Source organism: Condylura cristata, unplaced genomic scaffold (assembly GCF_000260355.1).
Source record: "Condylura cristata isolate star-nosed mole 26May11 unplaced genomic scaffold, ConCri1.0 scaffold00016, whole genome shotgun sequence".
In the NCBI taxonomy this organism is placed as follows: Eukaryota; Metazoa; Chordata; class Mammalia; order Eulipotyphla; family Talpidae; genus Condylura; species Condylura cristata.
This window is the reverse complement of record NW_004567117.1, coordinates 1,394,308-1,416,586: the sequence shown is the minus strand read 5'-3', so window position 1 is coordinate 1,416,586 and position 22,279 is coordinate 1,394,308. Positions and strand designations below refer to the sequence as shown.

At 37.1% G+C, this 22,279-nt stretch overlaps 1 protein-coding gene across 1 annotated transcript in view; it reads right to left on the bottom strand.

The window, feature by feature from the left end:
* PTPN2 (protein tyrosine phosphatase, non-receptor type 2) overlaps nt 1-22,279 on the bottom strand; it is an 87,573-nt gene that overhangs the window by 50,662 nt on the left and 14,632 nt on the right. The window contains exon 2 of the mRNA XM_004683719.1: nt 13,403-13,493. Coding sequence (XP_004683776.1) covers nt 13,403-13,493 — 91 coding nt within the window. The remainder of the gene's footprint in view (nt 1-13,402; nt 13,494-22,279) is intronic.

The window sequence follows — 22,279 nt, the reverse complement described above, 5'->3', positions numbered from 1 at the left end:
TTTTCTGTGGGACAGGTTATTGAGTCAAAATAATGAAGGGGAGGCTGCATCTATTAAGGAATCTACACTGTAAAAGATGAGAAATGTAATTAAGAAATCTACAATGTGAAAGGAAAGAAATGCAAACAGAAAGTGAAAAATGGACAAAGAATGGGGCAAAAAGTGAAGTAAACAAGAGATACTTCAGTTGGTCAATCCAGCCCCTCTGTAATTCATTCACAAATGTTCTTTAGACTATCTGATAAAACAATCCAAACTGAATGAACACCTGTAATGACAGTGCACTGGTTCACAAGGTCATCTATATGTTTAAACAGATCTTAAGAGTAAGAAAAAACCTGCTTTTTCTGACCTGAAACACCAACTGTGTTATTCATTAATGAACCATAGATCTATGTTTTGGGCTTATGTGTGATAATGATTTCCTTTTCCCATATGAAAGTTCAAGTATCTGAAGTCAACTATCACAAGGTTTCTTTGGTTTTCTCTTTCCACTAATTAACTCTGACTTCTTCAAACTAAGAGTCTTATTCTTGGATCTACTATAGTGCATCTATGGTCTGCAGGAAATTATTAAAGGTGAAAAACAGCCTTACTTAAAGCTGAACATTAAAAACAAAATTGAAGATAGTACCAAATGCTAAGGTCCTACTAATAAGAAACCTTTTAGTAAAAAACAGTAAGAAAACCTTTAAATAAAAAAGCTGTTAAGAATAGAAAGTATATTTAGTCTTCATTTTTAAACTAAGTACAATAGGGAAGAACATTAGCAAATATTTACATAGTAGATATCATAAATTTAAGTTACAGGTATACTTAGGGCTACTCCTTGTTTTATGAGGTTTTGCTTTTTAGTTTGTTATCTCCAGTCAACTGCAGTCCAGTAATATCATATTAAGTAAGATGTTTTGAGACAACAGTCGATACTTTAATTATATTATTACAATCGTCCTACCTGAACAATGAAATGACAGCTTTGTTTCTTTTTACCCCAGTCTTTACGGGTTTTCATATTTATTCTGGTCATACTGTACTGGCTAATTTACTATAATATATTGTAAAAAATGTTAATTAGGGGCTCTCCCTGGTGGTGCAACGGTTTAAAGCACTGCATTATAAAGCTCTCTGAAGCTACTGCAGCACGAGTCTGACCACCCACCAGGGAGTGACCCACATGGTGCGGGAGACCTCTCCTGACCTGTCCACTGCTCCCCTCAGCAGTGTATTTCAGTCTATCTTTGTGTTCAGTTCCCCACTGTTTCTGGTGAATCCTCTCATCCACCACACCTCGGCCTATACCCCAGTTCTGTAAGCATAAATAAATCAATCTTTAAAAAAAAAAATGTTAATTAGATGTGGCAATGATGGGCAACCCTGCTTAGTGCTTTATTGGAAAAAAAAAAATGCTTCTGGGCCCTCCCTGGTGCCACAATGGGTTGGGACACAGCACTGCAAGCTGGCCACAGCTGCCTCAGTTCGAGTTTGATTCCTGGCCCTAGAGGTGATCCACATGGCCAGGCAGACCTCTTCTGACACGCTTGCTGCTCCCTTCAGCAGTGTACTTTGTCGATTTGCCTGTTCTGCTCCCCACTCTGTCTCTCGTGAATTCTCTCAATGCCCCTGCACCTGTGGCCTGTACCCTCGGTCTGTATGCAAAAATAAATAAATCTTTAAAAACAAATGCTTCTAACATGAGACCATTAAGAGTTATTGTTGAGTGTCTTCTTGATGTAGTAGCTTACAGAAGACTATTTCTAGTTTACTATGTGTTTTGCTGTTTGTCATGAGCAAGAACTGACTTTAAGTAATATTTCTGTAGTAATATATTCATAAAATTTTGGTCCTTTACCTTATTACTGTGAATTACATATGCATGATTTTTCAAATCCTTATATTACTGTATAATATACTACATTCAGTTTGCTGATGTTTTGTTAGGTTTTTAAAATCTGTATTAATGAGAATAATATACTACATTCAGTTTGCTGATGTTTTGTTAGGTTTTTAAAATCTGTATTAACGAGAATAATATACTACATTCAGTTTGCTGATGTTTTGTTAGGTTTTTAAAATCTGTATTAACGAGAATAATACATTTGTAACTTTTATTTCTCTAACTGAAATTTTTTGGTTTGAATATTAAAGTTCTAGAATGATTTCACAAAAAGAACTGGGGAGGATTTTCTGGAAGAATTAATATTATTATAAAACCGTACCCATAAAAGTCTGTCAGGCCCTGTGTTTTCTTTGTGGAAAGATTTTATTTATTTTTTTAAACTGTTTTAGGACTATTTGGCAATCTCTACTTCTGTTTTAGTAGGTTAAATTTTTCTAGGAATCAGTTCAATTTCTTCTAAATGACCAAAAAAAATGTAGTATTAAAAAAAAAACAAACTAGCTTTTAGACCTCGTCTTTCCTCCCCCACAAAATGATTCTTGTTTAACAATGCAGACATTTTCCAAAAAATGTGTTAGGTGATTTTGTGGTTCTGAGGACATGTATTTACTTACACAAACCTCAATGATACAGCTTACTACACACCTACGCTATTATAGGGACCACAAATTACAAGTGATTGCTGTTACCTAAGTGCTATTATGGTGTATGACTGTACTGTTTATATGCCCCTCTCGCTTCCCAGTTTACTTATTTTTTTTGCTCAACCTTGTCAGGGTCTATTATTCTTACCAAGACTTTGTTGGTTCCTTTGTATTTTATCTCTATTCTTACTGCCCTTTCTCTCTTTCCCTCACCTTCCTGCACATGATTTTGGATACAAGTTCGCACTTCCTTCAGCTGTATGTTACAACATCACACCTTGATATCCACCCCCACAGTTTCCCCTTATAACAGCTTTAATTTTACAGCCAGATTTCTAGGGTTTGTTTTGGTTTCAGTTTTGTCAGTTCTTTCATGTATTTTTTTCCCTCTCTCTGTTCCACATGAGTAACATCACCTGTTATTTAGCTTTCTCCTGACTTATTTCACCTAGCAAAATCCCCTCCAATACCATCCACATGCAGCCCAAAAGCAAGAACTCATCTTTTTCATAGCCGAGTGGTATTCCATTATGTTTTATTTTTTTCCTTTATTGAGGTAATAACATTGGTTTACATCACTGTCTGTTTTCTGCTGTTATTATTTCCTTTCTACATTCTTTGGTGTTTCTTCTGTTACTTTACCCAACAGTCATATAACACACTAATTTTCAAATTTCTGCTTTAATACAAACAATTAAAATAATAATTTTCTCTACAGTACTCTTGCTGCTTTTTACAAGCTTAACTAAGTAGTACTCAAGTATTTTTAAGTTCCAATATGATTTCTTATTGACCTGTGAATGCTAGCAATATTTTTGTCTCCAAATTTATGGGAATTTTTATCTCTTTATTAGTAATCTAAACCTTCAAGAACATTACCAATGCAATTCTTTATTTTATAGCCTAGTTGGTGTTAATTTTAAAGAAAATACTCTATGGCAGAACAAGAAGAATGTACATTCAAAACTGTTGGATATTTGGCTTATGAATGTACTATAAAATTTTCTAGGGGATTCCCCAACCCCAAGGTAGGCAAGAGAGCAAAGCCACTCTGAGCAGGACACAACAGTCTGAAACAGCCATATATAATCTGATGCCTTCCGGTAAACCTAGTCTCTTCATTCCCGCTGATGATCAAGGAGTCAGACGAAAAAAATACTAAAAATAGTATCCAGGGCCCTCCCTGGTGGCACAGTGGGTTAACGCACTGCACTGAGAAGCTAAAGCCACTTCCACATGAGTTCGATCCCCGCCTGCCCTGGAGATGACCACATGTTGCCGCAGACCTCTCCGGACCCGCCCGCTGCTCCCCTTAGCAGTGAACTTCATCAGTCTGCCTGTTCTGCTCTCTGGTGAATCCTCTCACCGCCCCTGCACCTCTGGCCTGTACCCCAGTTCTGTATGCACAAATAAATAAATCTTTAAAAAAAATTGCATCCAGGCCCTCCCTGGTGGCGCAGCAGGTTAAAGCACAGCACTGAGAATCTAAAACCGCTTCCGCATGAGTTCGATTCCCGCCTGCCCCGGAGGTGACCATATGGCGTGGCAGACCTCTCCTGACCCGCCCACTGCTCCCCTTAGCAGTGTACTTCGTCGATCTGCCTGTTCTGTTCCCTGCTCTGTCTCTGGTGAAGCCTCTCATCGCCCCTGAGCCTATGGCCTGTACTCCAGTTCTGTATGTACAAATAAATAAATCTTTAAAAAAAAAAAAATAGTATCCAGCAGTTGTGTCTCTGGAATAAAGAGATTCAATACTGCAATTGCTCCCTCTAATATCAACATATTACATAAGGACAACTTAAAATTAGTAACTTTTCCTATCAAAAATAATTACGTTTTTAATGTCAATGACTCTTTGTTCCTACCTATGTAAACTAAATTCAAACTTGTATTTACTGGGAAAAGTAGCACAGAGTAAAATCTGTAGGACTGCTTCCCTGGTTCAATTTTCCACTTTGATGATCTAATAAACTCTTTGTCCTAACTATTGCTGGGATTTTATTTTCAGTTAATTTCTGTATAGTTCTTATTAAATTAAGTAGTGTGTCCTAAGTGTTCTACTTACTTACAAATATTTGTCTACTAAAGTCCATGTATGTAAACTTGTATACTTCTTCCTATAATTCAGTTTATTTAATTAATATATCTCAAAGCTACTTATTGAATGAACACAAATCTCAGAACAGATGCTGACATTTGTATTCAGAGTAGTTATGCCGTTTGCTACTTTTTTTTTGAGGGGGACACACAGTCTGACGTTTTCCTTCCTTCTTCCCCACCTAACAACTTATTTAAAAAGTATGGTTACTGAGAATCTTCCCATTTTGTAGCAATGAGACAAGCAACAAGTTTTTTAATATGTCATACTGTCAGAATCGGAAGTATCTGTGCTTCTTTCCTTTAAAAACAATTTCACACGGATGATAATTGAGGATATTATGCTAAGTGAAATAAAACGATTACAAAAAGGCAAACTGTGAGATTCCACTTACATGAGGTTTCTAAAATAATCAAACCTTAGAAACAAAAAATGGACTCTTGACTGCCAAGGGCAGTAAGGGATATGAATTGTTCAGTGGGCACAGTTTAAGTGATGAAACTTCTAAGTAAGATGAAAGCGTTCTAGATATCGGCTGTAAAATAATAATGATATAATTATGTAATGCACATCTAAAAACGAGTAAATAAATTTTTTGATAACAATTAAAAAAAACCCAGCCTTTTAATGGTCAAAGCAGAGATAATGTCACAAAGGAAGTGCTGGCACTTGCTTTTAGACCAAATAGTAACCTGGGATTTCAAAATTTGGCAGCAGTCTCTAGCAGTGCACAGGCAATCTCAATGTGATTATTAAAATCTATTTCTCTCTTCTCAATTAACTTCTAGTGTATCTCTTCTATAGTATCTCAATTAACTAAGCCACTTACAGCATTTTTTGGTCACACCAATCATAAGAAGACTGTCGATTTCTTCAAATTGTTTCTATTTCAAAATGTCACTTTTGAATGTGTCTCATATTCATCCTTCCAAATGTAGTTTCTTTGTCAATCTGAGAACTAGTGGCAAACTGAGTATATAACAAGCATGTAAAAGCATGTAACAAGCATGTAAAGAGTTTTAAAAATACAGATTGTACAGACATACTGAATCAAATATAGAAAAGACCTGGGACTGAATTTTTAAAAAATACCTGCTTTGTCTTAAAAGCTTCCTGATCCCTCAGCTCCACCAATAAACTGTCATATCTCATGGTATACACAACATATAACTCCTCAACTACATTGTAAATTATCAGGACAGTATACAAATACTCACTGTACAAATACTCACTGTAGTTTCAGTACTTAAGCATATTGTCAAATATGAAACTGGTTTTTAATACTTGTTTTTTGAACCAAAGCAACAACTCTAATGTGTCTATACTACATATAAATACATTTTTAAATGATATAATGACAATCAGTCAGGAAAGAAACATTAGCAATTCCTCAACATCACCAGTCACGAGGGAAACACAAATTAAAACCATGATGACTTATCACCTCACACTTGTTAGAATAATCACCATCAAAAAGGCAAGCAACAAATGCTGTAGTGGATGCAGAGAAAAGGAAACCCTAGTGTGCTATTGGTGAGACTGTAAATTGGGCAGTCACTATGATCAAAGTATGGAAGTTCCGAAAAGAATTTAAAAGAGAAGTACCTTGTGCTCAAGCAATTCCACTTCTGGAAATACAGCCAAAGGAAATGAAAACACTAACCCAAAAAATTATCTGCACACCCATACGCATTGCTTCATTAGTTAAGGTCAAGTTATGAAAAGAACTTAAATATCTAGTGATAGATGAATGAATACCAAAATCATGATACAGCTATTGCTTTGTTGGTGCGTCTAATCCCAATTTCAATAAATTTGTGAGTGCTAAAGGTTAAGGTGTCAGAGTTCAATTCAAGGGTGCAAGGTCATCTGTACACACTTGGAAGTTTTAAGCAGCTATGCAAAAATTGATGCCTGTAGGTATAAGTAGCTCATCATCTCCACTGGTGACCAAGAAGCTGGATAATTCCAGTTTTGCATGCCTGCCATGCATATGCAGAAAGAAAGAGATTAAGTCCTGCACTACCTTCCTCTAGCACTAGAATAATTTTAGCTCAGGGAAACTTAGAATAGAAAGATAGAAAGCCCTGCCTATTAAGAATAATATGAATAATTACACTTCTAATATCAATGACTCTCTGTTCCTACCTATAAAAACAAAGTACATACGTGTTTGATGGAACAGTTCTCTCAAAATAAAATCTGCCATTGCTTCCTGGTTTTGTTTTTTTTTTAAAGATTTATTTATTTATTCATACAGAACTGGGGTACAGGCCAGAGATGCGGAGGGTGAGAGGATTCACCTGGGACAGAGTGGGGTGCAGAACAGGCAGATCGACGAAATACACTGCTGAGGGGAGCAGCGGGTGGATCAGAAGAGGTCTGCCTTGCCATGTGGATCTCCTCCGGGGCAGGTGGGGATAGAACTCATGCAGAAGTGGCTTAAGCTTTTTAGTGCAGTGCTTTAACCTGCTGTGCCACCAGGGAGGGCCCACTTTTTATGAACTAACAAACTCTTTTGTCTATCCATCATTGAGATTTATTTCCAATTAACACTAATATGGTAATCATTGCACACTATATGTGTATCAAACCATCATGTTACACTCCTTAAACTTACACAGGTGTATGTGTGTGTGTGTGTATATATATAAATATATCTATATATATAAATATATCAATTATTTATCAATGAAACTGTAAAAGAATTTCTAAACAATTATGGAAACGATCAATTTTTTATGTAGTAAGCAAAATAGGTAAAATGTTGTACTATTACTATAGTTCTATTAACTGTGTCTATTGCTAAAAAGTGGTTAGTAAACACTGTGAAATAAAAGTGGTTTTTGTGCTATCAGATTAAAAAATAATTATACATATTCCTAGGTCCATTAGGCTTCACTGAGAGAGAGCCAAATATCTCTGACCTCTGCTGAATAATACCCAGGGGTAAGTGATCACTGAACTGATATTGAGAGAAGGGACTTTGACTTAAGTTAAGTCAGAGAGAAAAGAATGATATGGCAAAATAAGAAATTACATGGCAAAATAAGGACTGCAAGGTATTAAAAATCAGTCACTCTGAGAGAACTCTTAAGTTTTCAGTTTCATCAAAATGAATAATTTGTAGGAAAATGGCTTTTAAAAAATCTAGAGAGGTGTGTGAAGTGTCATTTCCCAAAGGACAAAGCTTGTGGAGTGCTACTGGAGAAGGTAAAGGAAAACAGACTAGCATTATACAAATATTACTCTGGGGAGACACAGTTAGATGGCAGCCAAGATCACTGCGTCCAAGCTTGCATAGGAATTTAGGATTAAAAATGGATTCTAGACTTATATACTATTAATTTCAACCCAAATGAGAACACTCTGGACTCACTAGAAGGAAGATAACTAAGGGAGAACTGGCAATTGGGGAGTTCCAATAGGAGAACTCCCTCCCAGGAGTATTCAGGCACCTGAAAGTGTGGCAAGCTGCAGGAGCTGCTTTGCCCCTAGCTAAATACCTGGAAGTGAAAGGGGACAGTTCAGCTGGGTAAGTGGAGCCCAGGCTGGGGAAAGGACTGCAGATCCGATCCAGAGCCCCTAGGCGTTAGGCAAAGCCACTGAGGGCTCGGGTTGGGAATGGTCAAGATGGCGGCAGAGTAAAGACGTCGAGACAACTACGTCCAGCTTGCATGGAAATATATAAAAACAGACTACAGACTTATATGCTGTGAGTTTCAACCTAAGTGAGAAAACCCTAGACTCACTTAGAAGGAAGATAACTGAGGAAGAATCAGTGATTGGGGAGTTCCGATAAGGGAACTCCTATCCAGAAGGGCCATAGACAGGATAAGAGTAACTGATCTGGGGAGCACCCAGATTCTAGTGCTGCAGACGGAGGTCTCCTGCTCATTTGGCTTGGTGAGTGGAACCTAAGCTGTGGGAAAGACTGCGCAAGTGGGCACAGAGAGTCCGGGAAGTGGGGAGGAAAATCTGGTGATCTGGTGACTGGGGCACCTGCAAGGCTTGCAACCCTTTCACCCACCCCCATAGCATAGGCCTGGAGGCTTGTTCCCGACATTAGTCACTAAGGCAGGGCCAGCAAGTTCACAAAGCCCCTGTGATAAAAGGGGGGTGGGAGAAACAGACTGAATCAAAAACAGGCCCATTAACACTCCCCCAAGTGGTAGGGAAAGACTGCTCAGGAAGAGACTTCTCTGAGTGGGCACAAAGAGCCCTGGAGGTCTCGAGGAAGGACTGGCAGCCTGCACAACTTGGGGCATGCAGAACTAGGACTCAAGGTGTTAATGAACAGCAGTGACTGGAAGACATGTGAGCCAGTAAGGCACTGCCTTGCAAGGCTCACAATGCTTAGAAAATAAACAAAACCAGTGACTGGCTCACCACAGGCCCAGCTGCAACACTTCTAATGCACCCCACTACCCACCCCTGCATGCAAGCATAGAGGGAACCTGGGACATCAGAAGGCTACAAAGACCAACAGGCACCTTCCAGGGACAAGGACTCAATGAGTTACCAGAAGAAGCTAAACACCATAAGAGACCCCTGACTGTCACTGGCAGAGACAAGAGACATAATTCCACACAGTAGGGACTGGAAAAACAGGAGATATTGAAACAAAGCAAGGCTCAGAATACCCTCCACAACTGAAGTGTCTGGAAGTCCCTCTGCAACCCCAAAAAGAACAGCCAGAAGGAATGCCAGTCAATAATAGCAACACCGTGTCTCAACAAATAGAAAGTAGTAGAAAATACATGACAGGGAAAAGAAGACAAACTCAAACTCAAGCAAGTCCACAGGGGGAAAATTCACCACAAAAAGATCAGTCAGCAGAAACCACCAAAGAAATAGAAGAACTGCTCAGCTTACCAGATAGAGAATTCAGAATTATCACGACAAACATAAGAGAGTGGAGGGACATACTCAACAAACTCAAAAGCATTAAATGCCAACCAAGAATACTCTATTCTGCGAAGCTCTCCTTCTTCTATGAAGAAAGAATAAGGACATCTTCAGACAAACAGAAACTCTACATTTTTGTCATGACTAAACCCCCACTCCAAAAAATACTACAAGAAACCCTCAAACCAAATCCAACAGAAGAATGAACAAGAACAGCTCAAAACAAGGAATAATAATACAGAAGGACCAAAATGGCAAATGTAGGTGCCAGTATATCAATATTCTCTCTAAATGCAAATGGCTTAAACACATCAGTAAAAAGACACAGCATTGCAGGATGGAGTAACATTCTGCTGTCTGCAGGAAACACATCTAACTGCAAAAGATAAAACCAGATTGAAAATAAAAGGATGGAAAACAGTTCCACAAGCAAATGGATTAAAAAAGAAGGCAGGAACAACTATACTTATATCTGATGAATAGACTTCAAACTAAAAAAGGTTAAAAGAGACACAGAAGGCCACTACGTTATGATTAAGGGGACAATACAACAAGAAGACATAACAATCATCAACATATATGCACCAAATGAAGGAGCACCAAAATGTATCAGGAAACTACTGTCATCTATGAAAACGTGTATCAGAGAAAATATATACATAGTAGGAGACTGATTCAACACAACACTCCCCACAATGGACAGATTGACATGACAAAAATAAGCAAAGACACTAAAGCTCTGAACAAGGACCTGGACAACATGGGTCTAACAGACATCTATAGAATACCGACCCCCAAAATCTGAGTACACATTTTTCTCAAACCCACATGGGTCATTCTCTAGGACTGACCATACACTGGCTCACAAGATAAATATCAATATATACACTAAGATCGAAATCATACCAACTATATTCTCCGACCACGAAGGAATCAAACTAGAAATAAACCATATGAGGAAGACAAGAAACCTACCTTCCACGTGGAGACTGAAACCCACTCTACTGGAGAACCATTGGATCAATGAGGAGATCAAAGAATAAATCAAAAAATACCTGGAGAAGAATGACAAAGACGACACAAATCTCCAAAAACTTATGGGATACAGTAAAAGCAGTTATAAGAGGAAAATATATATCATTACAGGTTCACATAAGGAAGCAAGAAATAACTCAAAGAAACAACCTAATGTCCCACCTTAAAGAGCTGGAAAAAGAACAACAAAATAACCCAAAAGCCAGCAGAAGACAGGAAACAATAAAAGTCAAATCAGAAATAAATGAAATGGAAGTTAGGAAAACAGTCCAAGAAATCAATGAAACCAAAAGCTGGTTCTTCAAAAAAAGAAACAAGATAGACAGGCCACTAGCCAGGCTCACAAAGAAAAAGCAAGAGAAAGCACACATGAACAGAATCATAAACAAAAGAAGAGAATCACAATAGATCCAGTAGAAATCAAAAGAATAATCAGAGAATACTATGAGCAACTATATGCAAACAAGTTTGACAATTTAGCAGAAATGGACAAATTCCTACAACTCTACAACCACCCAAAGCTAAATAAAGAAGAAATAGAACAACTAAACAGGCCAATTACAAGCAAGGTAATTGAAGAAGTAATCAAAACCCTCCCCCAAAATAAAAGCCCAGGACCAGATGGATTTACAAATGAATTTTACTGAACATTCAGAAAACAACTAGTGCCTATTCTACACAGACTCATCCAAAAAATCTAAAAAGAAGAAAAACTACCACATTCTCTCTAGGAAGCCAACATCACACTAATACCAAAACCTAACAAAGTAAACACAAAAAAGAAAACTTCAGACCAATCTCCCTAATGAACACCGATGCAAAAATCCTCAGCAAAAATCTTAGCCAACAGAATCCAACAATGCATTAAAAGAATAATGCACCATGACCAAGTGGACTTTAACCCAGGAGCACAAGAATGGTTCAACAATAGAAAATCAATTAATGTAATCCATCACATCAACCGAGAATAAAAAACACATAATCCTATCAATAGTTGCAGGGAAGGCATTCGACAAAGTCCAACACCCATTTATGTTTAAGGCCCTTGAAATCCTCGGAACAGAAGCAACATACCTCAACATGACAAAAGCCATATATGACAAACCCACAGCCAATATTACCCTCAACGGAAAAAAGCTGAAAGTCCTTTCCCTTGAGATCAGGAACAAGACAAGGGTGTCCACTATCACCACTACTCCTAAATATAACATTGGAAGTTCTAGCCAGCACATAAGACAGGACAAACACATACAAGGCATCCAAACAGGGAAAGAAGAAGTAAAACTGTCCTTATTTGCAGATGATATCCAGGTCAGCCTGGATGGCTGAGGATAATTTAATTTGTAAATGACTACTTTTTTAAAGTCAGTTCCAATTTTTTGTTTTTTAAAGATTTGTTTATTTATGCTTACAGAACTGGGGTATGGTCCAGAGGTGTGGTGGTTGAAAGGATTCACCAGAGACAGAATGGGGAGCAGAACAAGCAGATACAGTGAAATACACTGCTGAGGATAGCAGTGGGTAGGTCAGGTCTGCCACACCATGTGGGTCAGCTCTCTGGCCGGGGATAGAACTCGTGCTGCAGTGGCTTCAAAGAGCTTCATAATGCAGTGCTTTAACCCACTGCGCCACCAGGAAGAGGCCCTCAGTTCCAACTTTTAATAGTACTTTCATTTAGATAAAGTTAACTTGGGATTTAATTGTGATTTAGCAAAACCAACAATTGCATAAAAATTAAAGGCAACATCATAGCTTTGGAAAGAGACATGGAGTAAAGGACTGTGATATAGAAAAGTAGTATGGTATTTCCAATCCACTTGTCATTCTCCAGACTGTAGTCAAGATCACACAAATCTATACATGTGATAAATTGTACAGAACTAAACATGTCTACAAGTGAGTATACATAAAACCCATGAAATCCACATGAATTGTTATCAGTGTCAATTTTCCTGTTGACTCACTGTACTGCAGTCACATGTTTCTACTGGGGGAAACTGGGTAAAGGATTTATGAGATCTCTAAGTATTATTTCTTACAACTGATGCAAATGTACAATTATCAAGATAAATTATCAATTTAAATAAAACTAAAGGTAACACAGTTAGATGTACAACTGGAAAATCCTGTCTTCAAAAACTCATGATAATGACTAGAAACAGTTTTCTTAGGTTCAATAATTCTCAACCAGTTTTCTCAGTCAGTGGGGCAGAGATGGGAGTGGGGAGGGAAGGTTATGTAATGAAGGGAGTCTAAGTATTGGACCCAGTGAGTCCGCACTCCCATTCCCTCAACACACAGCCACACCAGAATCACTGTTTGAAAGGATGTTGAGGGACAGGAATTTAAAAAACATATACATACAGATACAGATAAAAATACCAAAAGAATATCAATACCCAATTTTTTTAAGTCATGAATTTTTCCCTTGTTGTAAGAAATTTTCTGTTTTTGTTAGTTGGGGGAGGGGAATAACACACAATAAATATTTTAAGTAATACTTATAAAGGTTATAGAGTAAAATGAAATGTGCACATATGAATACAATAAATGCATTAATGATTACAATTACTTTACAGAAAGAAAAATTATGAACAAGGATAAGATAAAAAGTTGGTTAGAAATACACCAAATAATGGTGGCTGTGTTTTAAAGATGAAATAACTATGGGTAATTTATTTTCTTTTCTTAAGTCTATGCCCTGAAATTTTCCTTTGAAGACTGTATCAGTATGAAAGCAAATTATAGCACTCAACTTTGACCCCAAACCTGCCTCCTAAAACAGACCAACAATGTACACACAAACCCAAAAGTACTTACATGGGCTTACATCTCTGTATCTGTTTCGATTTCTGTTTTCTGGAAACTTGGCCACTTTATGAGGGTAGTCATGGGACTCATTGCGAATTTCCTTAAAATAACAAAAATATATTTTAATATTCCTAACTTTTATACAGCAAAACAGATACTTTGCAAGCCAGTATAAAATATCAAGTATCAGAGTCTTATGATATGCCAAGTACTGTGCATATGTAACTTAACATTATCTCATTTGATCCTTACAACACCCCATTTTATATGTGATGAGAGGCTTTGAGAGGTTAAACAATCTGTCAGAGGCTAAAATGCTAGTAAAAGGCAGACCCAGGATGGCCAAATCTTTCAGGCACTGAAATCTCTGCTCTTGATGTATTTATTTACTAACACTATATTCAACATCTACAAGCAAAGAATTTCTGACTAAATTCTTAATAAGTATTATCTACCTACATTTTAGAGCTGCTATCTTAAATCTTTAATCTGTTTCTCCACCTTCCTATCATATTAACTTACTTTACTTTCTTTGAACCCAGAAATATACTCAAGTTTTATTTCTAGAGCTATAAGTTCTTAACAATAACCTAGTTTAGGTCTAAGGCTTACTTTAGGACGCTTATGGTCCTCTGATTGCACTATGGAAGAAATTCTGTTTGTCTGTGCTAGGCATTCAACTACATTGTGAATCCAGTGTGACCAGATATTCCACATTTCCCTCTCCCCACCACCACCTCACAAAAGATTATTCTAAGAATTTAGGTAAGAACCTAAGCATAGCTCTCACACATACACAAAAACAAAGTCCTAGGCAACAAAAGCCCAAAACTTAATTGGGCTTTTGCTCAGACAAGTGCAAAAATGCATTTTAAAAGTCAAGCATCAGACAGTCTTATAAATTAAGGATAAGTAAGTTATTTAAGTTATTTATTACATGAATTGGGGGTTCTCCATGCTCTTATGTACCACCACCCCACAACCTTAGGACAGGTAAGTTTGTAGTTGGTATCTTTATCCTTTGGGTCTTCTGAGATAAAGGTGTAAAACACAGAGCTTAACTGTTTAAAGAGAATGTGGAATGCCACATAAGTTGGTGCACCCAATTTAGAAAATGCAATCACTCACAAACAAACCCACATATACACATTACATCTAATATTCTATTGCCAGTTCTAAATTTCTCAGTATCAGAGAACAGTGATTATTCTGTCTTGCTATTCTTATTCCTTTTTTATCCATAACTCATTTTTTCTTTTACTATTTAATGGCACTGGTTAAGACTGTTTATATAACATTTCCCGCTGATTTTGAAGAAACTGTTACTAAGGCTTAACCACTAAGTAAAACAGTTAAGTTTCTGATCAATGACTCTTTTCAGGTTAAGGTTACCTTCAATTTTTAGTTTGGCAATGCTTTTATCACAGATAATGTTGACTTTTATTCAATGTTCTTCCTGAAGGAGATGATCATACAGCTTTTCAGTTTTAAGCAGATAATGGACTTTCACATCTAAGGTCCCTGCATGTCTTTTCATGGCTTCATAGCACATTTCTTGTTAGTATTGCATGTTATTTTACTTAAAGATTTGTGCATTATTAAACTGAAATGACCTCCAATTTTCTTTTCTCATGATGTACTCACTTTTGGTATCAAAGTTATGCCGCTTTATATAATAAATTGGACAGAAAGAGTGCTTTTCAGTTTCAAATACTTTTCCCTAAAAGCATATTGAAACAAGCTACTCTGACTAGCTAGAAAGAGAAAAAAGCATCAACCATCTCCACAGATCAAGTATAAAAGTTTCTAAATGTCAGCGCCTCCCTGGTGGCACAAGGGGTTAAGTCTCAGAATCATGAGGCTATCTGCAGCCACTGCAGCATGAGTTTGATCCCTGGCCAGGAGGCTGACCCACATGGCACAGCAGATCTCTCTATTGTGTTCACTCTTCCCCTCAGCAGTATATTTTAGTGTATTTCTGTTCTGCTCCCCACTCTGTGTTTGGTGAATACTCTCACCCTCTGCCAGCACCTCTGGCCTATACCCCAATTCTTCTATGCATAAATAAATCTTTAAAAAGGTTTTTAAATATCAAGTAATTAACATCTTATGTGAAAACTAACACTTTCAGGACTAGATTTACATTTATCTGCATAACCTCAACACAGTATGAAGAGCTGAAATACTACAAAGTATTTCAACATTTCAAGTTAATAAGTTTAATAAAAGGAAAATGCTAACAAAATAATACTAAAACATACATTTTTCTTTTGACAGTTCCTCTGTATCAAGTAGAGAGAGCACAAATTCAGAGGAGTAAAAATTCTAACAGAATGAAGTAAGAGTGAAGTAAGGTACTCTCATATCATGTTAATATATTTTATTCCAACAATTTGCTAAGATTATACATTTGACCCACCAATTTTTACCTCCAGTAATTTAATCACAGTCACACAAGTGTATGCAATGATTTAAACACAAGAATGTTCACTAGATGACAGTGAAAAATTGACAACACTCTAAATGTTCTTCAGTAGTGAATTAGTGAGGTAACAAAGTACAACAACATAGTGCAATACAAAGCAACCACAAAAAGGAATGCCAACTGGTGCATACACTGATATGGAACAATCTCAAAAGATATGCCAAATGTTTCAATAAAAAACAGGTACAGAATATATTTAGTATACTACATTTGTGTAGTAGGGAGGGGTGGATTCTACTCAAACATAAATGCCTGAGAATATACGAATGATTCTAGAAACAGACAAATCAGTCTTCTGTATTGCACTGCATTGTTGTACTTTAACTTTACCTGAAGGGCACTACAGAAGATTAGGGGACTGGACATGTGCAGAAAGACAGAGATTGAAATAACTGAAAATGTTTTAGTTGTGAAATATTTAAAACAAAAAATATAGAAAATACTTATGTCCTAGCCATAAAGATTGAACATTACCACTTTTTTCAATTTTCTTTGTAATTGTTTTTATTGGAGACTTTTTGTATCAATGGAATTATAAGCCGCGTACTTGTTTTTTTAATATTTATTTATTTATTCATACAGAACTGGGGTACAGGCCAGAGGTACAGGGGTGGTGAGAGGATTCACCAGGGACGGAAGTGGGGGAGCAGAACAGGCCAACTGACCAAGTACACTGCTGAGGGGAGCAGCGGATGGGTCTGGAGAGGTCTGCCTCGCCATGTGCATTACCTCCCTGGCTGGCCGGGATGGAACTCATGCTGAAGTGGCTTTAGGGTCTTCTTTTAAAAAAAAAAAAAATTATTTATTTGTGCATACAGAACTGGGGTACCGGCCAGAGGCTCAGGGGTGGCGAGAGGCTTCGCCAGAGACAGAGTGGGGAGTAGAACAGGCAGATCAACGAAGTACACTGCTGAGGGGAGCAGCAGGCAGGTCAGGAGAGGTCTGCCACTCCACACCATGTGGTCACCTCTCAAGCGGCTTTAGATTCTCAGTGCTGTGCTTTAACCCGCTGCGCCACCAAGGAGGGCCCATAAGTCATGTACTCTTACATTCTTTAATTCATGTATTACTTTAAAATAAAGTAGTTAAAATACTAATAATACTAGTACACTATCAGTGTCAATAATAGTACATAGTTTTAAAATCGCATGAAAAAAGTTGCTGTAACCCACAGCAGAAAAAGTAGTTGCAAAGCATATATATGAATATGAATTAATATCCAGACTATATAAAAAATTCCTATTACTAAAAAAAAATGGACAAAGAAGGTAAAACTCCTTCTATTATACCTATCCTTCTGCATTCTTTTCATAATGTATACATACACATATATTCCACAGTCCAACTCCCCTGTCAGTTGCTGATTCCAATTTTAATCCTAATGAAGCACATTTATTTTTTGTGCACTCAACAAATCACTACTGATGTTCAGGAAAAAAAAAATAACAGCGTGGGGCTCCAAGAAGAGTTAAAATTTATAAAACAGCCAGCCCCTGTTTAGAGGTAAGAACTATATTCCTAACATGCATTTTATTTTCTTGGTTAATCAGAAAAAAAAAATAAAAGAATTTACCAACTTTTTCTCTCAGATTACCAATGTTACTACTTGCTCCCATTCGCCGACCTTTAATTTCACTGAATTTAGTTATATAAACCTCAGAAATTTCCTAGAAACTATTTAAGAAGCCAGCCTATACATGCCAGAAGAAAAATATGTTCACACTGAAAGTAAAACAGAATATGGTTTTATTTTTGTCTGAGGGAGTAAAGAGCACAGTACATGAACAGACATGAAAAATGGTAAGTACACCGTGTAAAGTTGAGAAACATTGTTGAAGCTGACAGAACAGCTGTGCAAAGTCGCAAGGATGTAAAAGATGCATAAAAAGTAAACAAATGAAAGAGTAACTGATGGCTTCCAAGAAATACAAGCAAGACAAAATTTGTAATGCTTGAATGAGAAATAAGAAGTAAGAAAAGATGAAGGTGAGATTATGCAGGCATTTGTTCATGTTTCATTCACTCAATACATATATGAGCTTTGTAAATTACAAGTGCTATTATAAATGGGGGGAGAAATAGGAAGGATGGATTCTTTGAAAAAACATAAGATAAAGTCAGGTACTTTTTTAGAAAAAAATTAGTAACAGGCCAAGAATATCCAATTTCAACACTTCTCGTCAACAAAGGAGTAGAAATTCCAGCAAAGCAGTTAAGCAATAAAGAAATCATAGGCATCCAAATTGGAAAGGAAGTTGTTAAACTATATTCACAAAAGACCTGACCTTACAAGTAGAAGATCCTAACAATACACAAACTAAAACACTGCAGGCAATGAATTCAATAGTCATAAAACAAAAAATTGATACACAAAAATCAGTTGTACTTCTATACACTAGTGTTACTCCATGAGGAAATTAAAATATACCCATATTATCAAGAAAAGCAAAATACATCAAAGATAAAAAAAATAAACATAACCAAAAGGGTGAAAGACTAATTTACTCAAAACTAAAGACAAGCTAAATAAATAAAAAGATATCTTTGTCCTTGGGATAGAAGGTTCAATATTGCTAAAATGGCAAGTTACCTAAAACAATATACTGATTTAATAAAAATTCTATCAAAACTCCAGTTACAATTGTGTAAAATGGAAAAAACTTGTATGGAATATCAAGGGGACACAGAGTAGTCAAAGAAAAACCTAGACCCACACTTCTCAATTACAAAAATTAAAATTTAAAAAAAACTACAGTAATTAAAACCATGTAGTATATAGCATAACAATAGATGTACAGATAAATGTTCTAGAATACAGAGTTCAGAAATAAATCCTTGGATCTATAGTCAATCAGCTTTCAACAAAGGAGTCAAGAACATGCAATATGTAACATAGTTTTTCAAATAGTAATCCAATTGGAAAAATTGGATATCTATGTGTAAAAAGTATGGAGTTGGACCTTTACCTTGCACTATAAATAAACATCAATTAACAGCTGTTCAAAGACCTAAATGTTTAGAGCTAAATCTAAAAAACTCAAAAGAAAACAGAGGAATTGAAAATCTCCACAATTCTGGATTTGGCAATGGTTTTTTTAAAGAATGACAACAAAAACAAAGGTAACCTAAGGAAAATAAAACGGACTACATCAAAATTAAAACTCACTGTCCAGGCCCTCCCTGGTAGTGCAGTAGGTTAAAGCACAGCACTAAGAAACTAAAGCCACTTCAGCATGAGTTTGATCCCCGCCCCAGAGGTGATCTCCATGGTGGCAGACCTCTCCAGACCTGCCTGCTGCTCCTCTCAGCAGTGTACTTTGTCAGTTGGCCTGCTCACCTCCCCACTCAGTCTCTGGTGAATCACTGCCCCTGCTCCTCTGACCTGCACCACAGTTCTGTATGCATAAATAAATAAATCTTAAAAAACAAACAAACAAAAAAAACACTATCCAGTGAGTGAAAGAAAAAAAAAACCCACAAATGGGAGAAAATATCTGCAAATCATGTATCTGACTAGGGGTTAATAACCAACATATTCAAAGAATTCCTACAACTCAATATCAAAAAGACAAGCAAAGAAAAGGGCAAAGACACCTATCAGAATTGCCAAAATCTGAAACAATGACAACACCAAATCCTAGCAAGGATATAGAACAGGAACTCTTATTCATTGCCAGTGCAAATGCTATTGATAAATGGCAAAGTTACTTTGGAAGACAGTTTGGCAGTTTCTAACAAAACTAACCATACACTCACTACGTGATCCAGCAAGCACATTCCCTGGATTCACCCTGAAGACATGAAACTTTAAGTCCACACATGGATTTTATAGTACCTTTGTTCATAGGTGCCTAAACTTGAAAACAACAAAAATGTCAGTAAATAAATGACAATAAACTCTAAACAGTAGTACACTGTTACAATGGAATATTAGTCAAGATAATAAAGAAAATTAACTATCAAATTATGAAAAGACAACAGGAGAAACTTAAACATATATTGCTAAAAAAAAAAAAACATGTAATGCTAAGATTTCCAATACATACTAAGTAAAGAAAGTATAAAATAGTTTAGTTAATATTTGTTTTATAAGAGAAGATTGAAAGGAGACTGTATGTATGGTATGGTAATATGAATAGAGTATCTCTGGGAAGATATAGGAGAAAGCATATAGTGGACTTCTATAAGAAAGGAATTAGAGGCCCTCCCTGGTGGCTCAGCGGGTTAAAGCACAGCACTGAGAATCTAAAGCCGCTTCCGCATGAGTTCGATTCTCGCCTGCCCTGGAGGTGACCACATGGCGTGGCAGACCTCTCCTGACCTGCCCTCTGCTCCCCTCAGCAGTGTACTTTGTCGATCTGCCTGTTCAGTTCCCCACTCTGCCCCTGAGCCTCTGGCCTGTACCCCAGTTCTGTATGCACAAATAAGTAAATCTTAAATTAAAAAAAAAAAAGGAATTAGAAAAAATGTAGGCAGTGACATACTTTTTCTCTATATACCCTTCTTTATAGTTTTAATTATTTATTCATTAAAATGCAGGCTCTGGGGCCCTCCCTGGTGGTACAGCAGGTTAAAGCGCCTAAGAATCAAAAGCTACTTCCACATGAGTTGGATCCCCGCCTGCCCCAAAGGTGATCCACATGACACAGCATACCTCTCCTGACCCGCTCGCTGCTCCCCACTCTGTCTCTGGTGAATCCTCTCACTGCCCCTGCAGCTCTGGCCTGTACCCCAGCTCTGTATGCAAATAAATAAATTTTTGAAAAAAAAAATATATAGAATAGAAAACTCAGGCAAAACACCATATAACATACATCTTAGTAACATCATCTTTAAAGATACATCATCTAATGCAAATTTAGTGAAGGAAAAGATAAAAAGCTGGGACTACATCAAATTAAGAAGCTTCTATATAGCAAAAAAGACATTAACCAAAGGGACACACCACCAAGTGGGAGAAAATTTCTGCACTCCATACAACTGATCACAAAGATATACAAGAACTCAAACAAAGTATATAATCCAGCTAAAAAATTGGGCAGAATTTAAAAGACTTCTACAAAGAGTATATACAAATGGTCAACAGGCATATGGGAAAAATATTCAACATCCCTCCTAATCAGGAAAATGCAAATAAAAACCACAATGAGACACCACCTTCACCAGTAAAAATGGCACATATGAAAAAAGTAGCAACAACAAATGTTGATGAGGATGTGGTGAAAAAATTCTCCTACAGTACTGGTGGGAAAGCAAACTAGTCCAACCACTAACTATGGAAATCTGTATGGAGGTTCCTCAGTCTACTAAAATTGGAGCTACCACATGCCCCAGCATCTAGCCACAGGATGCAAAATCATTAATACAAAAGAATACATACACCCACATGTTTACTGCAGCACTATTTATAATAACTAAGATATAGGGCCCTCCCTGGTGGGAGGCACTGTGAACCTATCCACAGCCACTGATGCATGAGTTCAATCCCCAGCCTTATTTCTAAGAACCAAGTAAGAGATATTGCTCACTAATACATTTTATAATGCCAACATTCTGTAATACTGATATCAGAAACAAGAAAAATTACAAACCAATATCCCTGATGAACACTGATGCAGAAATTCTTTTTTTTTAATGATTTATTTATGCATACAAAACTGGGGTACAGGCCAGACGTGCATGAAGTGAGGATTCACTAAAGATAGAGTGGGGAGCAGAATAGGCAGACTGACAAAGTATACTGCTGAGGGGAGCAGTGGGAGAGACAGAAGTCTGCTGTGCCACGTGGGTCACCTCCCTGGCTGGGGACCGAAATTGTGCTGAAGCGGCTGTGGCTAGCTTTGTAGTGCTGCTTTAACCCACTGCGCCACCAGGGAGGTCACAATGCATTAATTGTCAACCACAAATCGAATTCAATGATAGAATTCAAGAATTGCACAATATGATCAAGTTGGATTTATACAAGTGATGCAAGAATGGTTTAATATATGTAGATCAATGTAATACCTTATATCAATGAAAGTCACAGTATCCATAGATGCAGATACAGCACTGGATAAAATTCAGCACCTATTTATTACAAAACTCTAAACAAGATGAGAATGGAAGGAATCAACCTCACATTATAAGATATATATTACAAACCTAAAGGCATAAAATAATGATGAAAAACTGAAAAATTTTCTTCAAGATAAGGAACAAGACAAGGATGTCCGAAGTCACCACTTCTGTTTAACAGAGTACTGAAGGTCTTGCTGTTATCAGACAACAATGGGAAATAAAGTGAATCCAAATATTAAAAGTGTAAGTGGGGCCCTCCCTGGTGGCGCAGTGGGCTAAAGCACAGCACCAAGAAGCTTAAGCCACTTCCGCATGAGTTCGATCCCCGCCTGCCCTGGAGG